Source organism: Gobius niger (genome assembly GCF_951799975.1).
Source record: "Gobius niger genome assembly, chromosome: 6".
Lineage (NCBI taxonomy): Eukaryota > Metazoa > Chordata > Actinopteri > Gobiiformes > Gobiidae > Gobius > Gobius niger.
The window spans coordinates 25,262,103-25,287,827 of NC_136857.1; the positions used below are offsets into that span (position 1 = coordinate 25,262,103).

The 25,725-nt window shown below is 41.1% G+C and overlaps 1 protein-coding gene across 3 annotated transcripts; it reads left to right on the forward strand.

Moving 5' to 3' along the window:
• Positions 1 to 25,450, forward strand: acss2 (acyl-CoA synthetase short chain family member 2). 3 transcript variants are annotated; one of them, XM_079558022.1, is made up of 19 exons: positions 1 to 714; positions 2,147 to 2,342; positions 11,480 to 11,571; positions 11,673 to 11,776; positions 12,136 to 12,208; positions 13,655 to 13,730; positions 13,825 to 13,927; positions 15,255 to 15,302; positions 16,999 to 17,136; positions 18,220 to 18,390; positions 20,112 to 20,245; positions 20,687 to 20,819; positions 21,236 to 21,292; positions 21,363 to 21,443; positions 21,536 to 21,644; positions 21,724 to 21,792; positions 24,098 to 24,274; positions 24,352 to 24,426; positions 24,705 to 25,450. In XM_079558022.1, exons 1-19 carry the CDS (start codon positions 588 to 590, stop codon positions 24,827 to 24,829), a joined length of 2,088 nt encoding a protein of 695 aa, XP_079414148.1. In that variant the 5' UTR covers positions 1 to 587; the 3' UTR covers positions 24,830 to 25,450. The 3 variants fall into 3 exon arrangements, with proteins under 3 accessions (XP_079414148.1, XP_079414149.1, XP_079414150.1); XM_079558023.1 differs by having other exon boundaries at positions 15,258 to 15,302; XM_079558024.1 differs by lacking the exon at positions 15,255 to 15,302.
• Positions 25,451 to 25,725: the final 275 nt, after the last annotated feature.

Consider the following 25,725-nt stretch of genomic DNA (forward strand, 5'->3'; position numbering starts at 1 on the left):
GAAATAGAAAAGGACCGAGACTTCTGCCAGTGCACCTCCACCCTTCCGTGCAGCATGAATGCAACTTCACTCACCGGAATAACCTTGTCGATTCCACTATTAAACGCGCCATAGGGTCTCCTGCACGCTCTCCTGCACGCCGACCTCACTGCGGAAGTTCACGCCGTTTGTTTTTCCCTCGAACTGTTGGTTAGCATTAGCCTGTTAGCTTCTGTCTTGTGCAGGACTTGGCTCCACCGCACACGGGAATATTTCAACAGTGCAAAACCGGACTTGCCGCATTTTTCGAAGTCCTCGCAAACCCGGGGATATGCAGCAGCGAAGCCACTATCAGATGTTTGCGTAGTTTGCACGCAGGGGTTTGTTGCAGTCTCTCGGTCACAAGGAAGTGCACGGACGCGGATGCTGCAGCGCAAACTAGCTGTTAGCATTTGTTGGCTGCATTGATTCATTGTGTGCGAGTTATTGGGGGGGGGGTTTCCGTTCATCATAAAGAATAGGCATTGCTTCGGATATCAGTATCAAAGAAACCTGTGCCATTTTGTTTTTTCTTTTTCTTTGCAAGACCAGAAGAAGAACTGGCCAAAATGATTCCTGAAACGGCACCGAAAGAAGATGTGTATGTCGCCTCTGCAAAGTTTAGTAAAAATGCCCTCGTCCCAAGCTTTGAGAAATACAAAGAAATGTACATGAAGTCGATCGAAAACCCAGACGGTAAGTCTCTCAGATGTTATTGAGTAAAGAGGATTAGATGGCTATAATGTAGAAATGCTTACTTCTCATTCATTCAGCTGCACCAACATTCATTGGCTAACAAGTAAGACTGTTATCCTGTGATTACTTTAGCGCAATATTTCTGCTTGAAGCAATTAAAAGTACTTGATTAAATTGATGATTTATTACATTGATTTATTTTAAACCCCGATTTGATGGACTGAACTTGATCGATGCAAGCTAGTGTAGCCATCGCTGGAATTACTATTGATTGAACAAGGAAGGAATTTCCCCAGTGTGTCATGAACCAAGTACATTACTTAAAATTAAGCAAAAGGAATATTGGCCACTGTGGAGCTGTTTCTAGACAGTTAATTCCACAGATGTTGGAACCTAACCTATTTATTCAGTGTTTAGGCGTCTGTCGGATACATCTATGGCATAATAAGACTTTTTTTTTTATGCCACTGGTGTAGATTTTATTGAAGGGGTGACACGTTCATCTGGAAACCAGAACAAAAAAATCTAATCTTGACTATAACATGTTTAATTATTACAATGGCTCAATGTTTCTCCCTAGATTTATTTGGAAAATTGTCATTTCAAGTGCCTTTTTCTCAAAATGCATTTTTCTTTCACGTTGGTATATTTTGAAGTTTTTTTGTAAGGGATTTTTTTAATATCTAATTCCTAGCCTGATTTATTGAGTTTTGAATTTTTGAACAAATAGGGCAACGAAATAAAATCAATTTAAACATGGCTCAATCCATTATTCAGATTTCGTTGCCGAAAATATGGGGATTTTTGGGCATAAAATTTGTCATATACTTATATGAAAACATAAAATGACCACAAACAACCTTGCAATACATTTTTTCCCATCATATTCATGGCAGTAATCTACAGCAAAAGTTCCGAATTGATATCTTTGAATTTGAAAAATGCCCCTATTCACTTGCAGTGTCTCGCCATGACCAATTCAAAATGTGTGCGTGTGTCAGAGCTTGTCAGGTGGTTATTGAGTGTTTTAGGTTTTTTCCTTTGGGAAGAATTAACTGTCATTCGTTGTACACAGGTATGAAAGTTCTTGAAAGCGTGTGTAAAGTGGTCTGGCAGGTTTGTCCTGAATGAGCTGGACACTGGCTGCTGGACTCTGGACTGTGTGTGGGTTAGTCATATTTATGGCTTCCAGTAGACCGGTATTGTGAGTCATTGAGGGATGACGTTATAATGAACCACTGAAGATTGTTGGGCTGATGTTGAGAAATACTCAAATGTACAACAAGAACCATGCTAGGGGTTCTATGTGTCTGTAGAGGAGGGGTAGTGATGTAAGAGCCCTACAGATTTGCTCCACTTTGTGAATCTAAAAAAGACGGATGAATCAATATTAACTGTTATGTTTAATGCCCTTTCTTTTAATCCTGTGCAGAGTTCTGGGGCGACATTGCCAAAGACTTTTTCTGGAAGTCCAAGCACAGCGGGGACTTTCTGAGCTACAACTTTGACGTGACCAAGGGAGAGATTTTCGTCAAATTCATGGAGGGAGCCACCACCAACATCTGCTACAACCTCCTTGACCGCAACGTCCACGAGAAGAACCTGGGCAACAAAGTGGCCTTTTACTGGTGAGCTACAGGCCGTGTTCATACTCCACGCTAATGTTTTTGACCATAACATAGCCATGTTTAGCCAGCAGTAATCAAAGAGACCTTACAGTGCTGCTTTGGAGATGTATATTGTTGGAGGTGCTGCATGCAGGGTGATCATGATGAACATGGTTTTGTTTTTTTGCGTGTTCCAAAATAGTAGCCAGGCTAACGCCAGACTGCTGTGTGCGGTCGAATCATTTTAAACTGCACAGCAGTATGGGGACCATGGCTGAAATTTTCTGGCGGACCAATCACATCACGAGGAAGGACGGCAAGACGTTTGTTTACGAATAAATAAATAAAAAGTTTATTTACAGATCCAGCAAGACAGCAGCAGACCCAACGCCATTTTCGATCAAGCTTTAGACCGTGTTCTAAATAGTTTAGCTTCAAAGTTTACAGCGGGTACGATATCTGATACGATTGGCTGTGGCTTCGTGCAGACACATATGATAGACATTCATAGCGCCCAATAAACGGCTATGAACCATCATGAACCACGCCTCTCCTATGAGAAAATGAATTGGTGATCCGCAGACTAAATTTCACTTGTGATTTTAGTCTGGCATTAGCCAGGTTTCCAAAATAGTGTTATCCCTTGGTTAAATTTGTCTCCGACTGGTGCACGGTGTGCTCTGTGAAGGCATTGCAGGGATGTTGCCAGCCCCGTGCACAGGCCGAGGATCAGGAATAGAACGCGCCATTGCACGCAACTGCTCTGTATGGCAAACTGGTCCTGCTACGCAAAGATATCACATACCTTTGTCTAAGGTTGAATGATTTTGGAAAAAAAAAAACATTTATGTTTAAGATTTGTTTCATGTTCATGTAAATATTTAACATGCGGCATTAAAATAAAGAGACACTGAAGTGTTTCCGTGCTAGAAAGACAGAATAATCAGCTGCATTTCAGAACCGGCTCGTAGTTCTATACTACAGGGTTTATATAAGATCTCATGGATGTCTTGTTGTTGGAAACCCATTCCATTTTGAAATTTTGTATCGTTTGTGATCAAGTGTGCAACCCTTCATTTTTAATTTTGTGTGTTTTTATGAAGCTGATTACATCTTTGTGCTTGTGTCTACCTGTCATGCCTAAGTGTCTACAGTACATGCAGAATTATTAACTTATATTTAAACATCAGTTTATATAAGCATAGATATATTAAAGTGATAGTCTCATCAAATTTTTGTAAAGTCCCCCCTTCCTGGATCTCAGCAACTAATCAGTCTAGTATCCTCCCACGTTGACCAATGAGACGTGCTTTTCCTGTGAACCAGCCTGTCGGGTCCGATCAGGAGGGAGGGGAAGAGCTTGATCGTTTACTTTGATCGCTGACTTTTGAAAATTCTGTTCCTGCTCTCCTCATTTTTCTAAACAAAGAAGGGCTTTCTGGTTCCTTTCAAATTTCACTCTGTCTCCTGCCTTTGCAAACTTACAGACGATCACTTTAATTGAATACTGGAGCATGCGTCCCATCAAAACAATGAATTTAGATGATTAAAATAAAGATTACTCACGTGCCAATGAGCTGCCTAAGAATGCTCCAGAACACAGGAAATATGTTATTTTAAAATAAAATTCCCAGGGGAGGACCCCAGGTTTTGTTCTGTTTCCTACGAGACATGCACAAGCTGTGACTTCAGACTCAAACGAGAGTGGTTTACGCCGACTACATTATTTGATAATGTAGGGATGTGCATGGCAAAAAAGGAACAAACACGACAATGCACTGGGGAAGGTTTAATTTGCGCTTGTAAAATGTCCTGGCAAAGGATCCTGGGTAAAGTGTGCGGAACATGTTTAAGATCTACAAGTTTCCTAATTTACTTCCTTGAAATTCTTATCCTCCCATTGAATGTTTTTGACTTTCTTTGTCCTTATGGAGACAAAATTGCCCAAACCTCTTGCACTGTATGTTGAATAATTTTTAACAGAAATCATTTAAAGCTTTGTTTATTTGCCCATTCGGTTTCTTTTTCAGTAAATTCAACAGTGCTGCTGCCGGGTGGACTTGAGTTGGCTTTGGATTACAGCCAGAACAAGATCAATTTGGCAAACGATTCAAATTCTAATTTTACTCTTTGGGTAGTAATGTGAATAAATTTCCATTATATTTTTTCCCCTATTGAAAATTCTGTACGTCCACGTACATTTGAAGACATGCCCAGGAACCTTGAATTTTGAGAGAAGACATAATATGAGCTTAACTGATTTCAGAACTTGTTTTTAGAGGTCTTTTATGCTTCTGTCCCTGTGGAGACTAGATATCATTGTAATAAAGTAATTGCAGCTTAGACGACTTGCTAATTGTGACCATTCTTCACAGATTTAGATGAGTATTACGCAACCAGCATTTTAAGCCCCTATATATTTTACCACAATAGGAGAAGACGTTAAGGGATTCTGTGAATGAATGGTGACGCTCTCCTCTTCACTCCTTTGTTTCCCATCTCTTGCTCTTTTGTGCGCTCTCACTTTCTCTACTACAAGTGGATAGCTGCTGTGGTTTCAGTTTTCTTTGAGGCTGTCCCCAAGTAGGTTAAGTTTTCAGTTTCATGTTTGTTTTGTTTATGTTTTGATAATAGGTAGCATGATATCAAAATAAAGGTCTGGTAAAATAGCACAACCATTCTAATGCAGAACAACCTTTGCGGTTGCGATTACATTTCCCATTCTGTGCATGTATTCAGTATTGCATAGACACTGTCACTTATAAGCTCCGGTCTCCAAGAGGCCGTTAAACCAGTTTATCACTTCAGGCACTTTATCCTGAGTCTGTTCTCTTTGTCCCCATGTCTCCCTTGTCCTGTATATTTGCTTCTACTATTACTTCACTCGCAGCAAAAAAAGAATGGTGCGTGTTACAAATGAGGACGGACCAGCACGACAGCACTTAAGGATATTGGGCTTTTAAGTAAAGAATGGCAGAATTTAGTCCAATAGGGGAAAGTGGTTCGTGGCTGAACTGTGTAAGAGCTTTTGGTGCTTTGACATAACATAGTAAATGGAATCATAAGCAGAAGGTCGACCGATGTGGGTTTTTCAAAGGCCGATGCTGATTTTTTGGGGATTTTTATTGGCTTGCCCGATATTATCAACTGATGTTTTTGGCCTATTTTTCCAAGTGTCTGTAAAACATAAATACTTGGCCACTCCAGCAGTGGCGATTTTATTTTATTACTTTAGGTGATTCAATCATACTTTCTGTCCCTGCTTTGATTAATTGCCGTTAGCATTAGCATGTTGCTGTTAGCAGTAGTGTTGCTAGCAGCAGCATTTTGTGCAGCGATCAAAAATACCATTGTAATTCTCTCCACGTTCTGTGCTTCAAAATGACCATATTCACTGAGGTTTGATGACTTATATTTAAAGCAATACTAAGTAACTTGTTTACCTTAATAATACATCCTTTCCTTAGTCCCTCTGAGGGCAAGTGTTAATCATCTCCCCCTGGTGTCTCTGGAAAACCATGATTGCAACTTGACTGCCCCCGGACCGGAGGTACCATTACACCCTAGTAGAATCACAAAGAAGAAGCTAACAGGCTAACGGGCAAAGCTAACTGCGGGCTAGTGCCACTTTGAGCAGTATTTACAGCCAGGTTTGAGTGAAAACAATTATTTCCATTGTGTAACTGGATGTACAATATCCCTCTCTCTCTCCGCCTTTTCTGTCAGCGTAATATTAACTCTCAAAAAATCACAACTTGCTACGACGCCTGCCGTTGCACTTATGGCCTCTAGGGGCAAGACTTACTTAGTACTGTTTTAACAAGCTTGTAGCTAACCCAATTTTCATTACAATGTTTCTCTGTTCCCCTGAGGCCTAGGAAGTTGTGGGAGGACTCGTTTTAAAGCCCTGGCTTTACTCTTTCCAATGCCAATATTGTAAAATCCCAAAATATCGGCCCGATACATCTAATCATATGATCTTGCTTTAAAACGCTACAGGGTTTGAAACCTGCTATGACCCTGGAGAAAGAGGTTCATTTTAATGAAATCAAATTGCTGTCTATGGTCTGGAGTATGGAGGGTTTACCTTGTCATCGTGAGTATGGTCCAAATGGAGTGTTTTGTGAGTGGTTTTGGTCAGTGCATGGAGTCTCGAATGCCAATGCCCCTATTCGTTCTATTCGTTCTATTCGTTCTATTCGTTCTATTCGTTCATTAACTTTTCCTTAACCTTGAGAACGTAGCATGCGTGAGTGGAGTTGAGCCTGCATTTGAACTGAAACTCTTATTAAAATCAATGTGCACTTTGTAGCACAACTGAAGAGTATTGTCAGGCAGAAACAGCGGAAATTGAATTAATAAATGCTAGCCCAATTTGCAAAACCGCAGAAACACTTGAATGCTTTATGCAAAGCTGTGTAGACAATGCCACCCATTGTACATAAATGTTAACTGGATATGGCTTTTTTGTTGTGTTTGCAGGCTAAGGTCAGAGAGATATCTGAAGCCAGTCTAGAAGTAGCCCTCTACTGTTGTGTGTATTATTAGCCTTAGCTGTCCTTGTATGCTGTTATTATCACCCTGGGTTTGCAAATAGACTGGCACACTGACCGCTGGTTCATGCAAGAAATAGATGGTGCAATTCCATGATATATCTACCAATAGTAGCTTCTGCTGTCACTTACCGTATTATTAGTCTGTGCCTCTAGAGCTCAGCCATCCTGAACACAAGGCTCTTGACTCTCATGCATTGATGGTCTTATCTAGCTCTTTCCCTTGCTGTATTCTATGAACGTGACGCAGTGTATGAAGCCAGGCTGATTGTCAGGATCACCTGGCTGGTGGATTCATATATTCTACATGTTTTTAGTGGTAGGGGAAACCGGAGTTCCCGGAGGAAACCTGTGCAGATGCATTGGGAACAGGCAGACCTTCTAGCTGTGATGCACGAGGGCTAGCCGTTGTGCCACCATGTGTTTTGGTTCTTCAATGTGTATAGAGGGCAGATTCAGATGAACTCGTTGAAACGTGCAGCACGGATCCTACAGAGATTTTGGATGTGATGAAGAGAAAGTGGTGCGTTCCACATGTAGAACCGGCTCTCTTTGAGCCCATGCCTATCACAGTCCCAGTGAATACGAGCCATGTTATGGCTACATTTTGCACAGTGAGTTGTTGGCGTGCAAATTATCCCATACCCACTTTCTGAGGAACAGGTTCTGTCTGGCTCTAACTCACGAGGGCTGACTTTAGGCATAAAATGAGCCTGATAAGAGCCTGCCAGAGTTCACGCTGAGGTATTCATTATAATAATGTCATAAATATCTTTGTGGCTGAGCACTGACTTAGTCTGTCAAAAAATAAAATTTACATTGATACTGGATTGAGCACGGGAATTGAATTTAGGTTGCAGTGTTTCATTTTTTCTGCTTTTGCTTTTGTATGCACAGTACTGCTGAAAACAAACACATGCTGTAATTTGGAAAGTGATTATTATACAGCTCAATTGAGTGGAAATGCCCTAATTGTTCCATGTCATGGTAGAGTTGTACATTTATCTTATTAGTAGCATTAGTGTGAAAGCAGTCAGACCCCACTCATGGGTCATGGCGACCTCAGAGCTATGTGTGCAACCGGACCAACCGCTCAGCAACAAAGAAGGCACAGTAATGCTAGCTACTAACTTCATACATTCTAAAACTCGCCAACGTTATGCAAGAAGTGGAAGGTGGGGCTAGTCTGTGTGCCAAGTTGTTGGGAAATACACTGAAATCATGTTGCTGCACAAATGACTGAAAGTGTGAAAGCTGGATGTTTTGTGTTTTCACCATTCTGCAGATAGTGCAGTAAGATACAAGTTTCTTCTTAAATGAGTTTCCCTGGCAGTTCTGTAATTTGTACATCTTCCCATTGATTCAAGCTAATATAAACAGCAGGCTTGTCTGATCATGTAGCTGTCCAAATGTCATTTATTATCATGCACAAAAGTCAACTGTCTTTTGTGTTACAATGTTGTTCCCTCATCCAAATCCAATATCCGGAGTTGTGTTTTGACTGAGTCATTTATGCATGCAATCGCAGCAACTATTAAAAGGTGGGGTATTATGTTTTTTTTACTGAAATAACTATGCTACCCACAATTGTTTGGAAAATTCAGCAAATATCAAAAACAACTTAAAAGAATTTTCCCTCATAGCAACACTGTTCCTTCTCTTTAAGAAACTCCGTGCCTGTCTGGCACGCTCATGCGCATTCACCCTTCAGTACGTTGTTTTTTAAATTTCTACTTTTTTATGTGTATAGAAATGAGCACAGACAACATAAGCCAGGGGTTTCTTACAAAAGTCTTTTAAATCGATCAATTAAAAGCTAAATCTGCAGGGGAGCGTGCTGTGGGTTGAACTGAGGAAGAGAACATGGGAGGGGCCTCATCCCCAGGCGGAGCCTCGTCCCCTCCAGCAAAGATTTCAAAGAGTACTCAAAAATACATTAATCAATCTGAGCAATACTGGAGGTATGTTTTTCAGGAGGGAATGACACACTAACATAATAAAAAGCTTAAAGTGATTTTTACATAATACACCCCCTTTAAAGTATTGTGATGCCACCCTTGTTTTGTAAAGTACTGTACAGAACCAACCAGTTTCTACATGGCCACTCCCTTAGCCCTACCTGACCAGAAACCCCTCTGCTGAACACGAGTGTCATAACCCTCTGTCTGATCTGCACGCCCACAAAATATGACACTCAATCGTTTTAGCTGGTCTTCGCTTTGCCTTTTTTATTTTCCCAGTTCGAGTGTCTTTTGATTTGAACTGACAGTTGAGGTGACGCTCACTTGGTCCAGGGCTGTGCTTAGTAATGTGGATGGGCAGAGATGTCACAGCCCATTTCCCTCTCAGTCCATTGTTATCTAATTACCGTAATACCATGTCCTTACAAAGCTCTGAGGCCTTGCTTTGTAACTGACTCTGAAGGTGACCCAAACGGCAATGACAAAAAGGGAGCTATTTTGAAGTGCCTTGCATAATCTGGCTGAAATGTACTTGTTTGAGGAGAAGTTTGTTGCGGCTGCTTTACTACTTTGACAGCACTGGAGGCTATGGATGTTTCAAGAATATTGCTCCGTACAATTTCCAAGACCCAAATTGCCTTTGTCTAATTTATGGATTCAGGGAAATTTAATGTTAAAACCATAACATTTCAGTACTGTTCCGCAGATTGTGGCCGTCAGCTGAAGCCATGTGAACATCATAATTTACTCACTGACTCACACACCACATAAACAAGGTGGGCTTAGTGTCAGGTGGAGAGATGCAACAACTGTATGCCTGGTCAACATTTTGTCTCGGCCTGTGTTTTTGCATGTGTTTTATGCCAGGCGTCCCTCCTGAGACCCCTTGGAGTATCTCAGCATCTCAGTTTCTGACCTTGTTGATGCTCAACATACAAATCTAAACAAGTTAGTTTTAAATGTCACGGTGCAAAAGACAATATACAATAAAACAAATGTATACGGGCTGCAGAGAGAGGGAAGCTTCCTGACAGCCTGATGGTAAATGAGGCAGTCCTTCAGTCAGTTGAACCTGGCACAGATGGAGACTACGCAGTCTAATCCTTGATTTCTAGGACTAAAGGGGCTAAACATGCATAGAAAACTCAACTGAACCATCAAAACTACATGTTAGTAGGGATGTCCCGATCAGGATTTTTGGCCCCCGATCCGAGTCCGAGTCATTTGATTTTGAGAATTGCCCGATACAGAGTCCCGATCCGATATCTAATACATTATTTTAAAAATTAAGAAAAAAAACTATATTATTCAACTTGTTTTCATTCATGGTTTTGGATATAGAGAGTAACTCTACTGTGTCTGTTTTTTCTCAGGTAAGCAAGACTATTAGTCTTTACAGCGTAATATAGTTTTACACAGAGAGGCTGATCTAAAATCCCATTCGTTATTAAATGTGTTTGTTGATTGGCAATGAAAACAAAACTGCAATGTAAAAAACTCTGTGGCAGCACAGAAAAAAACACTGCAGTAATGTGGCAATATATTTGGCCAAAAGCTAAATGTGCCATGTTAAACTGATTACAGTCTCTTTAATAAGTAGATGTTGGGTGACCACATTTCCCAGCCTGAAAACCGGGACGGGGTCGAGGTCCGTGCACCGTCCACCGAGCTGTGCACGCGCGCCGTTCGCCGTGGCTTGAGCGCGGGTCACCTACTGTGGGCGTGTACAGAGTGTGTGTGTTTGACTAAAGGTTTAAGACAACCAGGAGTGACAACAAGTGCTTCAGTTCTCCTCCTGAACATAGCGCGGGGAAAAGTGAAGAGAGGAGGCAGTGGTTTTCAGGTTATAGAGACGAAGTTTCCCCTCGTCTTTCAGCGTTTGAGCACGTATGAGCGCAGCGGGCCATCACGGACTTTTAAACATCTCCGCAGAAAAGCGAGGGTCTCTCTGCTCAGTGCGGGTCTGAGTAGGCATGGTTTAATCACATGTAGCGGTAATAGCGATGAAAACAGCTGTACTTCTTACCGCTCTCTCCCCGCCCTGTCTTCCTGTCCGTTCTCACTCCTCTCTCCTTGCTTAGCCTACAGTAAACTCTGCACGCGTTATCGGAGATGTTGTTATTGTTCTCCTGCGCTGGCACTTGTGTGGATTTGGGGATTTCTCAGACGAAGGGGGGACACGGACTGTCCGATGGTGTGAGTGGTTTGACGCAGCAGGTGGAGTGAGTGACATAGGCGCTGGGACAGAGGGAAAGGACAGAAAGTGGTTCACGGTAGCTCGAAATCTGATCAAAAGTAACGAGAATGGACACGCATAAATATCCGAGTCCTGATAGGGAGGTGTTGTCCGATTCCGATCGAGTCTGTAACCACGTGATCGGGCCCGATTTCCGATCACGTGATCGGATCGGGACATCCCTACATGTTGGTGCTAGATTTAGCCCCCCTCTCCAAGCAAAAGTAGATATTAGGTAGTGGACCAGTGGGATTCCTCAAGGATCGATCCTGGGACCCCTCGTATTCACTCTATACATGCTTCCATTGGGTCGGCTAATACAGACCAATAATGTGTGCAACCACAAATGTTCTTTGACTTAAATGTTTGACTTAACAATACTGACTGGCAGTGTTTGTTTGTCTGCAGGGAAGGCAATGAGCCCGGTGATGAGCTGACTGTGACCTACAGAGAGCTGCTGCAGAAAGTCTGTCAGTTTGCCAACGTCCTCAAGTCACAAGGTAATTTATACGCTTGCTTCAAAATACCTTGCCTGCCGCAGATCATCTGTTTTTGATTTTTTACACATTTTGTCAATCCAAAATAAATTTGTGCAAACTAGGGGTGAAGAAGGGCGACCGTGTGTCCATCTACATGCCCATGGCGGTCGAGCTGGTGGTCGCTATGTTGGCCTGTGTGCGCATCGGAGCAGTTCACTCCATAGTGGTGAGACATTATCAAGACAATGTTATGATGTCACTGGCATATATTTAGTGTATCCATGGGTGACGGCCACAAACTGTCAAGAACCAAGAAGAAAATAACCCTTACCTACAATCCGGCGTGGCGTGTTTACATGCATGAGACCCATATGTGTTCATTAACATGCACTGTCCCGACCAAATAAAGCAAATTAACGGGAGATCTTCCCATTCCCAGACAAACTTTTTGTTTTTTTCTCATTTGAATGTGGCTCTACTCATGAATTAGCAGCAAGACATATGCAAATCTTTAAAAATGAATCCAGTTTGACTTGTTAAAAAGGTGTATTGTAATTCATACTGTTCACTTTATTCTTTTTTTAGTTTGCTGGTTTCTCCGCTGAGTCGCTGTGTGAAAGAATCATGGACTCCGAGTGCTCGCTGCTCATAACAGCAGGTGAGGAAAAACTCAAGAAATTGCACAACTTCTTATGTACGAGAATTTTGTGCTGTAGCTGGTATCTTTATAAATGAGAATAAATAATGGAATTCATTCATTATTTACTGTAATAGCTTGACAGGAGGTTAGTTGTTTGATGGGCTTGTGTTGCCTTAATGTTTGCAACTTTGTTTTGAATGATTAGCCCCATTTATCTCTTATTTCAATAGTACTTCTATATTGGAGAGTCGTATAGAGTTCAGACAAAGTGCTGAGTTGTAGCCCCTCATTAAAGTCCTATTAGGCGGATTAGGGTCTGGGTCTGTAAACCTGTTAATCCCGTGGCTAAGGGGCTGGGCAAAAACAACATTTCATGCAGAAACCCACAGTAATCCAGTCTCATCTGTATTTAGACCTAATGACATGATTGTTTTTTTGCGCTGAATGTCAAATTATGAATCGTTATGTCTTGATAGCTCAATATTGTGTGTGTGTCCAACCATGACCGGTCTTCTTCGTACAATAAGACTTAAGGCCTGAAACACACACTCAAACGGTAAGTAAAGTTCATATGCCGGTTTACAGGCTACATAGGAACACAGGCTTATTTAGTCTTTGAGTCACGTTTCTGAAGCATGAAGATGCCAGTGTGTTACAGCAGGGCCATGGGTATATTCTCTCATTTCACACTGGGCTAAATACAGCAGTTTGGTGTCCTGTGATGGCATAAAATGATGCAAATACAAGTTGTGAGTAGAGGTCGGCTGACTGATATAAGATAAGATAAGATAAGATGGTACTTTATTGATCTCACAGATGGAGAAATTGCATTCGATGAGAGAGCATCCGGCAGCAGCACCCATTCAGTGCGCACCACTCTTTTTTTTTTTTTTTATTCTTTGGTGATATATCAGACCCATATTTGGGTATTTTACTTTTACTATGGGCTGATCTGACATCTATTGAAAAAAGCCATTTGTGGCATTAAAATTATTTTGGGGGTCTTAAAATGGCATCAAAAAGCAATACATTTTGCTTGCTACTTCCTGTATAAACCCTGGTTTATGATTTGAGACAATAGTCTATATATTATTACCTTTTCATTTTTACTTACTAGGAGGTCAATACAATATTAACATACGAGTCACACTAATCTCCTATTCTGTGGTCGGTTGACCTGCTCTGTATAGGTGTAACTCCAGTGTGGCTTGAATGAAAATCCAAGTTCCAAAAATGCCTCAACTTTCTATACTATTCCTCTCCTTGATTGAAGTGTTTGGGAAACTTTAACTTAACAGTTCTAAACACAGATTGCAAAAGCAAATTAAATTCATGGTCTTCTTACTGCGCACAACAGATGACCCACCCACCTCCGCCTTCCTATTCTTAGCACAAATGCAATAATACGACGTGTGTCCTCTCTTACCTGCCTGCTTTATATCAATTAATGTCTTGGCTTTTCAGACGGCTTCTACAGAGGAGACAAACTGATCAACCTGAAGCTTTTAGCCGACGACGCACTTCAGAAATGCAAGGACAAGTATGGCACAGTCTTCTTGGCAAAGGCTGGTTTGAATTCGATAAATGTTGAATTGGTAGTGGGAGTAACGTACATGTCCTTGGCCTGTTTCCAGAGGGTTCACGGTGAGGAAGTGTATCATGCTCAAGCACTTGTCCAAAGAAATAGAAGAAGGGTCGCAGTCGCCGCCAGCCAAACGCTCCTGTCCTGATCTGCAGGTAAATTCAATATACAAATGAAACACACTTTTGTCATTGAACAAAGTTTTAGTAAATTATAAGTTGAGTTTAAGTTTTATTCAAATACAGTGGGATTTATAGACTTTTACTTTTTTTTGCTGCTTTTACTTTTTTTTTTTCTTCCCTTAGCTTTTACTTTACTATTTGCGTTTGAGTAAAAGAGTTGTGTGCGATGTCCATGTTCGCATTGGAACCAAAAGTCAAAAAGCTTTTGTTGGTTAGCATGATCGCTTTAACCAACTGAGCTACTTGTCCCACCAATCAAAAATATTGCAGATAGATATGCCCAACATCACACGTGGAATATTTTGTGAAATCTCTAACATAAACTTAAATATTTGTTTCCAAGCTTGTCTAATTTTTACAAGAGGTTGTTAATCATTTGCATTGACTCACCGTTACTCTGCAGCGGCACAGACTCTATTTGAGTTTCCTTTGCATCAGAGTGGCACCGTTCTGACAAAGATTTCTTAAACTTAAGTGAACTGGAAAGTCTGATGCACTGGATTCTTTCTGTTGTTTCATTCGGTGGTGAACACTGAATAAAGTGTGAACTCGTAGTCCATTCATTTAGAACAGGAAGTTATTTTAATTCATATAGAATAGTAATTAATGCCCACATAAATAATCTGTATACTTCCATTTGTTAAGTAATATAATGCAGGCTGCTTGTTTCTGCTCAAAATTATGTAATTTATACAAATATGCAAATGTACATTACATTTCAAGCAATACAAAACATGCTCCTAATGACCAGCTATACACAGAAAATGCTAGATTGCAGTGTGTAATCAAAGAATGGCTTTGGATGAGGACCTAACCTACTGTAATCACGTATGGCTGCTTTAAGTCAACATCTCCATGGAGACGAGCAGGACACGTACCCACTCCCTATAAAGTTAGTCTGGTTTTAGGGGAGGCGAGCCGTTCATATTTTAAACTTGTATTTCAACAATAAAAATGTGTGTAATAAATATAAATGCTTGAATTTTATTCTATTTATTGGGTAAAAATGTTACGCGGTGTAGCTTTAAGATAATTCAAAACATAACCACTAAAATTTTACACTTTTGTTGTTTTTGTATTTCATCAACATGGCCACTGTATTTTGCTACATCTCTCACTTGGAGATGTTATTATTGTTGTATCTTATTGTTTTCATGCGTCTTCAACCCTCCTGTGCCTCCATGTTGGGTTGAAGATGTCATGGTACTCCCTTGATTTGGTTTTTTCATCATCATTTTGGGTTAACCTCTTTCCTATCATTAACCTGTGCTCCTCCTCCTCCTCCTTGTTTCCGTGGCAGCAGGAGGGTCAAACAGGCAGAGTAAAGAAAAGGCGCCCGGTCCCCCAGGTATTATGTAACCCCATAACGACTTGTTTTGGTTTCTGCCTTTTTCGACAACGAATTCACTCTGAATCTGCCCCACACTCACTGCTGTCTCGTAAAATGAACACATCTCTATTTGTTCTTTCCAGTGCATGGTTTGTCACATTTCTGGATATTGTCACTTCACGTTGTTCATTTTACCAAAATGGCAGTTTTATTCCTCTGATTTCAGACCATTCGGCAGTTTCTGAGAGCATAAAAGTACAGCATTTGAATTGTTTTATTTCACTGTGAAGTTATTTCAGAGTAAAGTAGGTTTGAATCTATTAATTTAATTAAGTGGATAGTTACATTAATTAAACAACAAAAATGTACCCTATTGTGCTTTCAGCTGCTGCCTTTTCCGTCTGAAATGGGAGGGATAAATGTGTATTTAACAGTAGTCATAGTAGTCGTAGTAGCAGCAGTAGCATTAACATTTTCTCTTTGTCTTGTGACTGTGTCTGAATGTACAACATTCTTAACTATTTACTTGTATCGTGTGGACTTATGTGACCCTTCCCTCCAGAAGAGACCAAAAATCAGGAGTCCTTTTTCTCACAACTTGGCGTGCAACATGAACCTTTAGCGTCTTAGTCTCTCATTGACTCCTTTTTAAGCACTCTTCCTCTTACGTATTTATATGGCTTCTCCAGGATGTGAGCTTTTACTTATGCATTGTTTGCTCTCATAAAATACCCGCTGCATAAAGTAGAGCTGTAAAACTACTGCTTGAAGGGTTTAAGACTGAATACACTCTTATCCACAGTAAACCATTGAGTGTGTAGGTTTTTTTTTTTAAATTGCAGTTTTAAAGCAACAAGAAATACACCTGGGGTCTTTTTATTTAAAAGCCATACTGCATAACATTTCACCAAGGTGGGCAGACTCAGGCCCGGGGGCCAAACGCGGGGGCCAAACGCGGCCCATCTAGGCCTTCTATCCAGCCGATAAACTTTCTAATCCCCAAATGCATTGGCTAAAAGGATTGAACAACACCGATATAATTTCACTCACATAAAGGAATGTAATTCACCCCTAGCAAGCGCAAAAACCCAATGTGACCCATGCATCAAAAAGTTTGCCCATACAGGACCCAGTGATTGGAATAAAAATGCAAATACATATGATGATGCCGGTGTTTTTATTGGTAACAATACTTCAAAACATGTGTCTGAGTGGACTCACCTCAGTTATAAGACCCGCGACCCACTCTATGATCTGAGCCACTGAGCCTGACTCCTTTACTGGAAGCAGGGCATCATCAGCTCGGTTTGTGTTCTGTCTTTATTGAGATGATGTGCTGCTAAAAAAAAGCAATGTAGGTGTCTTTTATTATCATCAGGGAAGAGTCCAGTGGTTCTTGTTGTGACAATCAATGCACCTTGAATGTTTCAAACAAAAATCATCAGTACATTTCGAAAAATACCCATCTCTTGCATTTCTTATGTCAGTCAATAAACTTCGAAATGACCAGTGATCCAGGTCTCGTTTTATTGTATTTAAGAGTGCTAAATGTCTAACACTTTTCACTAATGGTTTGTCTTACTCTTTCCTTACTCTTTTCTAGCCAGTTTTGGGAGCATGTTTTGTCATACTTACTTTCTTCCACTCGAGTGTCTTAGATTGTTGTTTTTAATTCAGGGCATTTGTGAGTTTTGTCCCATGTGTGTCCCCGTAGCTCCCATGGAACCCGGAGGTGGACCTGTGCTGGCACACACTGGTTAAAGGCGCTTCTGACGAGTGTGAGCCGGAGTGGTGTGACTCTGAAGACCCGCTGTTTATTCTCTACACAAGCGGCTCCACTGGCAAACCTAAGGTAGAGTTCAGTCCTTTTCTAGCTTACATGGGATTTGCACAATAACACATTTTGGAGTCAAATAAATCAAAGTAAATTTTGAATGCTTACCGGCAGTGTTCCTTCTAAGCTGCACACGTGAGCAATTGTGCACTCCTCCCATGTTTTCTGCTCACTGCAATTCTGAGAATAGCTGTTAAATAGCTTATTAAACGTCCTAATGGTCAAACTTAGTAGACTGAACCATTGTCCGAGAGTAGTGCGAGACTGGCAGTGTCATCTGAGTATTTGAAGTATGTGGTTGTGTGGATGAAGGGCTTGTGTAAAGAAAGGGGCTGAGAACACAGCCCTGGGGGACTCTGGTGTTGTTGAATAGAGTGAATGAGGTGACTGAATATATCCTGACAGCCTGTGGTCCATTGCTTAGAAAACTGTGAATCCAGTGGATGTGTGTTTTTAAGTTATAAAATGCAAAATGTCCATGAGATTGATTTGCACCGCCCTTTTTTGGTTTTTGGCCAACTTCCTGTTAGCCAGTATAGTAACTATTTCGTGTAACTTTATCACCTGCGCTATGACGGTAAACTTTGCACTGCCAATGTTGACATGTTGATATTTCATATCCTGATCTAATTTTACTAGTTATATATTTTTATTCATTGTACATAAGATGCCTCTATTTACTATTCCTTGTTTGAACATTACCATAACTCTAACTATTTGCACCCCCTGAATGTTCCTTGAGAGCTGTTGTAACAAGAGATGAATAAAGTCCCATCTTATCTTTTATTTTACTATTTGTTGGTATTAATGTTCGCCTTTAGCTTTATAAACAGATGGCTCCTGAGGCGAGGTTTAACAACCTGTGTAAAGGTTTTATTACTTTGTTTTCTGCCACGTCCGGTTAAGATATTTATTTATTTCAACAAGAAACGGCTAACTCTCCATAGGAATATACACGAGCACAGGAAACTGTCGTTGCCCTTGGAAAATGGCAGAAAGTTGCTATGCAGAATTCCATGCACAAAGCCTTTCCACTTAAATCCATGTTTCTAGTGAATGTTACTTCTCATGCTAAGGTTGAATCCCCTTTGTTTTGTCCAGGGCGTCCTGCACACAGTGAGTGGCTACATGCTGTACGCTGCCACCACCTTCAAACTGGTGTTCGACTATCAGCCCGACGACGTGTACTGGTGCACGGCGGACATCGGCTGGATCACCGGTCACTCCTACATCACTTACGGACCACTGGCCAACGGAGCCACCAGCGTCCTGGTCAGTACGGCTTCATGTAAAAGGACTGTTTTGCCATTTCAGTGTTTTGCTTGCAATCACGTACGGTACAGCCTCTCAGCGACATTATTTTATCTGTACATACATTGTGACCCCAACACTTGCAGAATTAAATAAAGTTTAGGAACTATTAATATATTTTTTCTATTATTGAGACATCATGTTTAAGATCTATGTACCAGTGTTATTTTATTAGGAGAAGGTAAAATTCTCAGAAACCATGTCAACTTTTGGGACTCTTCACCTTTTGACATCGCACCAATAACAAATTATTGATAACATTAGACTGAAACCTGACACATAACCGCCAACAATAACACATTTCACTCTTGGATTTTAACCATTCAAGTCAAGTCTCTTCAATGCTTATTTTGTCATAAGATTTGTTTATTTTTTGGACAAAAGTGTGGTGTTTTTAAATGTACAGGGTCAGACGGTGTGATTGTCATACTACAGTAGAGTGGAGAATACACTCGATAAGAAATGAATGACATGACACTGTGGTTAGTGAAGCTTTTAAGCTGCCAAATTATGAGGAACATTTTTCATTGTGGAACTAGGAGCGGTGAGTCATTGTGAACCCTGCCACCTTTTACTGTTTTATTTCCTTTATCCAGACGTGAGCTAATCCTGTTCAGATAAACCCACTATATGTGTGTCAAGTCATTGCTGCTGTGTCAAACCACCCCCATGTCATTTATGTCGTAAATAGTGATATCAAGATTAACCGGTCTTACTATTACCGCGGTTATAAAAGCTGTAGGTTAACTGTAAGACTTTTAAGGCCTACAGTAAACAGTCTTGTGAGCTGTAGTGCATATTTCTGTGCCACTCACTGGTAAAGGCTGAAGAAACGGCGTCCAGTTTTAAAATCACCTTAAATCATCAAAAGTGCAGAGAGCAAAGAACATATCCAAAAGAAGAGTCCCCAAAGAACATGATTCTTTAGGGACTCTTCTTTTGAGTATGTTCTTTGGGGACAAAACAACTTAAAGCAGTACTAAGTAACTTATTTACCTTAATAAATCCTTTCCGTAGTCCCTGTGGGGGTAATACAAGTGTTTATGGGATGATTGGAGGGTCTTTCATCTCCCCCTTGTGTCTCTGGCCAGAAAACCATGTTTGCAACTTGACTGCCACCGGACCAGAGCAACCAATACACACTAATGTAATCACGAAGAAGAAGCTAACATGCTAACGGGCAAAGCTAACTGCGGGCTAACGTCACTTTAAACAGTATTTACAGCCAAGTTTGAGTGAAAAAAAAATATTTCCGTTGTATAATTGGATGCACAGTAACCCTCTCTCCCTTCGCCTTTCCTGTCAGCGTAGTATTTACTCTCCAAGACAATTAATAAATTAAAAAATCGTAACTTGCTACTACACCTGCAGTTGCGCTTATGGCCTCTAGGGGGAAGAGTTACTTAGTACTGCTTTAAAAATATCCATATGATGTTAACATTTAGTCAGTACTGTAAAGGTTTGGCGAAATTCTCAGTATTTTCTCCCTTACTTTTTGATAATCGTGAATAATTGTATAATCGCAGTATTTTTCCTCAGAACAACCGTGACTCCAAAATTTGAAATGGTGACATCCCGTAGTCGTATTTTCCGGTGGTTCTGAACTGAGGAATTTGATTTGTGAATTGTGAATTGTATTTTGAAATTGCGATGATTGATTTGTGTGGTGGTGTGCGTTTTAGTTCGAGGGGCTGCCCACTTACCCTGACGTGGGGCGGATGTGGGAGATCGTGGACAAGTATCACGTGACCAAGTTTTACACAGCCCCCACTGCCATCAGGCTGCTCATGAAGTACGGCACCGAACCAGTGCAGAAGTGAGTAATCTTCAAGAACCACTATTCCTCTTATTATTCTTGTGATATTTAATGACATTTAATCAATTCATGAGGAGAAGATGCTCAAACATTAAACTTAAATTTTATCGAAGGCATTATCCAATCACACCATGTCTGCATAGCATTAATGGACATACAACGTCAAAAGTAGAGAGAACTACTTCTAAGAACTCCCTTGAAAGTGCTTATCTAATCTAGTCCAAATGGAGCTTATCAGTCTCGCCTTGAACAGTCTCGCCTTGAACAAATTGTATGTTTAGTTCCTGAAACATGCAATTTAAATTTGAATTTGATTTAGAATAGGATTTTGACCTGGATAAAAGGAGGCAAATTCACGTAATTGTAACATAATTTTCTCCTTATATTGAAATGAATTTTTTTGCAGTGTTGTAGTAGTATTTTTGTTTATTTTTTCTGCAGACACAAGCGTGACTCCCTGAAGGTGCTGGGCACAGTGGGGGAGCCCATCAACCCTGAGGCGTGGCAGTGGTACTACAACGTGGTCGGGGAGAAGAGGTGTCCAATCGTCGACACCTTCTGGCAAACTGAAACTGTGAGTAAAACGTACAGAGTTTGTAAAAGTTGTCTTTAAGGTGATGCTCAAATTATTTAATATAGACGTTTTCTGGGAATGCATGAATGCAAATAAATAAATAATTCTGTGACGCGTTATCGTAGAGTAATCAGTGCAGAATTTTTACCAGTTGAAAAAGGAAACTGATTTGTATTTGTGTGTCTTACTGCCATAATGAAATAACCATAATTGAGAGAGGTCTGAGAACATTCTGTGCACTGTGTTGGCTATTTCGAGCCTTGTCTGCCCTCTGGTGGCTCTCGCTGTGAGCTGCACCTCCTTCACAAGATTTAAACAGTGATCTCACTCCAATTAAACTTCAAATGCAAATGTAAAGATGACAAGCTTCAGGTTTATAGCTTCATTTTCAACAGCTGCAATATTGTGTTTTTCAGGGCGGACATGTACTGACGCCGCTTCCTGCAGCCACGCCGATGAAACCTGGATCAGCGGTGAGTTTGAATTTACAAAGAAGTAAACGAAATTCTCAACTCGAGCACTAATTTCAAGTTTCCTTTTCAGACGTTTCCTTTCTTTGGCGTCGTGCCAGCCGTCTTGAACGAGTCGGGAGAGGAGCTGGAGGGACCAAGTGAAGGATATCTGGTCAGGAACTTTTTACTTTTCAAATGCAGCGTTATATATTTAGAACTTTCAACTCTTAACAATTGTTGTTGTTGTTTTGTACTTCATTTCAGGTGTTCAAGCAGCCGTGGCCCGGTATCATGAGGACGGTGTACGGAAACCAGCAAAGATTTGAAACCACGTATTTTAAGAAGTTTCCTGGATACTATGTCACAGGAGACGGTAGGAGAATGAATTTGACTATAAAACGATGACAAAAATGTTAATTAAAAAGAAATAATGTCAATCTTGTGTCTCACAGGTTGCAGGAGAGATAAAGACGGTTACTACTGGATTACAGGGAGGATAGACGACATGCTGAATGTGTCGGGTAAGGCACAAATGATGCATTTATAAAAACATTCCTTTGCTGCGTTTCATTTGGAAATTCCACATATACAAGGTAGTTTATGTAAAAGATGATTAACACGAGCAAGTACGAATTTTTAGTATCACCTGATGAGCACTATCAAAGATGATGCCTGTTGTATGAAATTGTTATGATTCCCACATATTGTCATAGTGGTTGGGGATGTCCACATCCAATATTTTGACACTTCATGCTGGCAGATGCTGATCTGATATAGTCGATATTATGAAATATTGGATATTATATTATATTTGATACTAGCTGAGACCCGGCCTTCGGCCGGGCCTCGCTAGGCTCCACATTTGATATTCTAAGATTATGAGTGATTACAAAGAAATGTCCAACCCGTCACACAGTTCAGCTGTAGCCCAGTGGTTCCCAAGCCATTCCAAAAACTATGGCCACTACAAATGTGTAAAATAATGAATGCTAAAAATAATTTCAAACAAACAGCAATTGGAGTGTTTGATGCACCCGTGCTCCTTTCTTATTAACTACAACGACAATATGTTCGCTAAACTCAGGGAGTAGAATTCAAGAGACAGTGGAATAATTATGGATAAATATTAGTGGTTCAGCTCTAACGGTTTGGTTCACGGTGCAGGACCGGTGGTTTGTGCATGACGGTAGTTTACAATCAAAATAATAATAAGTAGGTTTTGAACTGAAATAGCCTAATGATCGTTGTTAGACAGTATTTATAACCTTACAATAAAATTGGCAATGCTTTCCAAGCTGCTTTAGAATAAAATGTACCTCTGGGCTCACAATACGTGAAAGCAAAATAGAAAAGAAATGGTCCAGCAGCAAAGTAAAAAAAAAGAAAAAAACTACGCAGTGCAGGCCTTGCGCTCGTTAAGTGGTACTTTCATTTTCGCTTTTACTCACACGGAGGATAAGTCAGTCGGAGCAGCGCGTTTGATTAGAGGCTCGTGTTTGAGCAGGTTTTGGGCAATGTTTTGCGTGTACTTTTTTTCGGAGACAAAGCTTTGGAGACTGAATGCGGCCAGGATTGGATCTTACGCACTGGATCTATAATGAACCACAGCAGTGACCACAGCCTCGGTCACACACACACACACACATCGCCCTGTTTGGATGCGCGCACACGCACGGCAGTCAGATCTCGTGCACTCGCGTTGTTGTGACGGCGGATCAGCCCCCAGCACCAACCACGCACAAACTCACTACTGTCACCAGGCTTCCTGGTGTTCCCAAACGGTCTCCCATCCCAGTCCTAACCAGGCCCGTCCCTGCTTAGCTTCAAAGTCGGTATGGGAAATAAACATGGCGGCGCCCAGGCGGCGGCCATTGAGATTGCGTTTTCTATTATAGATATTAGTCTATTACAGCCCTTTCTTTAAATATGTAAGAAGTTTTGGATTTTGCTTTGAATGTTAAATTGGAAGGTATTCTTGGGTAATATAAAGGCTAAAAGGGGCATTTTACATTAATACAAAAGCAGTTTTATATTTCAGCATTGTAAACCCCTTGACTAAACAACAGCAAAGCAGTAGATATTATAATTTCAGCTCTATCTGATTCTAAAGGCCATTCAGGTCTATTATTTTTAGGGCCTGTAAAAGACATAAACACGGGACCACATGGCTAATTATTCTGCATAAGCAAAAGTGCGCAGCTACGAGAACACCACCTCCGCTGTTTGACTCAATTCTTTCTGGCTCCTCTGTAAAAGCTAATGACAGCACTGTGAAGGTAACAAGGACGTTTTCCCCGCCATTGATATGTTTTTAGTGGCTGCTGAGGGTCCTCAGTGAGTGTCTAACCTGCAGGTGTTAGTGGAGGTTAGCGGTAGTAGCTTAGCGATAGCATTGTGTCTGCGGTCCAGAATCTGCAGCTCCAGCCCATTGACAGTGGATTTCTAAATATACTGTCAATGCTCCAGCCAGCAGGTTTACCACAATGGTGAACCTGCTGGCTGGAGCTGCTGCAGACTCGGGACTGCAGATTCTTTTGGGGGATTGGATCGAACCCAGTCATTGAATCTCTCTAAATGCCTGGATCAGCTACTGATACCAATACTGAATATCAGATCAGTGGTACAGCAAGCAGTGGTTCTCAAACCTTTCACACCACGAATCACCTCATAATATAATGTTTGACAGTAAGACAAGTATTGAATTGTTACTGTATGTTGTGATTCTAATAATGGCTAATTTGGCTGCTAAAACGTAAGGTAATTTACCAGATGTAGCTTACAGAGCTGCGGCTTATTTGTTAATGAACCTTATACCCTCTCTCTCAGGGCACTTGTTGAGCACAGCAGAAGTGGAGTCGGCGTTGGTGGAGCATGAGTTCGTGGCAGAGGCAGCGGTGGTGGGACGCCCTCACCCAGTCAAAGGAGAGAGCCTGTACTGCTTCGTCACCCTGACAGAGGGGGTCAGCTTCTGCCGCACTCTGGAGGTCGAGCTCAGGAATTTAGGTACCAAACGATTCCCGGACGTGTGGGGCGCATCGGTGTTTGATCGGACTTGTCTAATATCATGTTGTTTTTTGCAGTGAGGGAAAAGATTGGTGCCATAGCAACGCCAGACTACATCCAGAATGCACCGGGGCTCCCCAAAACGAGATCCGGTATGTGCAGTATTTACATTTGTAGACACCGTACTAGAGAAATATGTATGTTTACGTTTACGAACCGGGAGGGAGACAAGGAGAGAGATGGAAAAGGGCTTTGGTGGTGCCTGTCCGGTAAACTTGACCAGTGTCTGGGTCGGGTTGGGACTCGGGGTCCAATAAAGGCCAGGTTCTGGGTTGGGGATCCCTGGTCTAGCGGGCTGACGGACAAAACCAAACCTAAACATTGAAACTACACATGCAAATTCCCATACCGTGTTTTTCTTCCATTTTAGGTAAAATAATGCGTCGCGTGTTGAGGAAAATCGCGAACGGTGAGCGGGAGCTGGGGGACATCTCCACGCTGGCAGACTCCTCTGTGGTGGAGCAGCTTTTCCAGAACAGATCCTGCACTGCGTGATGCCCCCCCCTTTCCCTTCTGGACACTCACGGGGACCTACAGCTACAGCTGGCCACAGAGGTTTCAGAGGAAGGAAGCGCGGTCCGGTTTGCTCCTGACCAAGATGGCCGACGAATAGCTGTGTCCTTATTTCAAAACGTGTATTATTGACTGAAAGCATTACCAGCGTTGAGCCTGGTATTTCACCTATTAACGCAGAAAGGAATAATACTTTGCTGATTTTTAACAAAGTCCATGCAAAGACTTGCGGGCTATTCAGGTAAAAAAAGACAATGCAATCGTATCTAAGAAGAAGCTACAGTGCTGTGCAAGAGTTTTAGGCAGGCAAGTTGTGATATTCTGCTAAATACATATTTTTAACTAGCCATGGTATAATGGGGTTTGCACTCGTATTTTGGCTCATGCAAATACTGTATTTCAACTTCAGAGGTCCTGGTCCTTCAGTTTTTTCATAGTTCCTTCATATTTAATTGTTAATCGTGGTCCAAATTTATTCCTAGCTTTCCTAACAAATTAGTAATGCCCCGTTTTGCTACTTTCAGAGAGCAATACTGTCACAGTAATGTAAAGAACAACTTCCCTGTTAGTGCATGATGGATGAAAAGGCTTTATAATTATATGCGCAGTAGGGCTGAAACAACTAATCGATTAATCGACAACTAATCGATTACTAAAATAGTTGTCAACTATTTCAGTAATCGATTAATCGTTTTCTAGTGAACACAGACTAAAATAGAGCAAAAATGACATGACAATTATGTATTTTGGATGAAAACCTACTTTATTTTTAAAGTTAGGGTCTGCAGTGTTTTGTACATTGTAAATTTCATAAATATCTGTCTTTGCCTCGTCCAATCAGAAAGCAGAATTAGCCTCCTACAAATGTTTACTTTAAG

Excerpts from the sequence above, each read along its gene's own strand:
- acss2 (XM_079558022.1), top strand. The coding sequence starts at position 588 with ATGATTCCTGAAACGGCACCGAAAGAAGATGTGTATGTCGCCTCTGCA. Across the intron at positions 21,793-24,097 it reads CGACATGCTGAATGTGTCGG|GGCACTTGTTGAGCACAGCA; the intron begins GTAAGGCACAAA and ends CCTCTCTCTCAG. Across the intron at positions 24,275-24,351 it reads GGTCGAGCTCAGGAATTTAG|TGAGGGAAAAGATTGGTGCC; the intron begins GTACCAAACGAT and ends TGTTTTTTGCAG.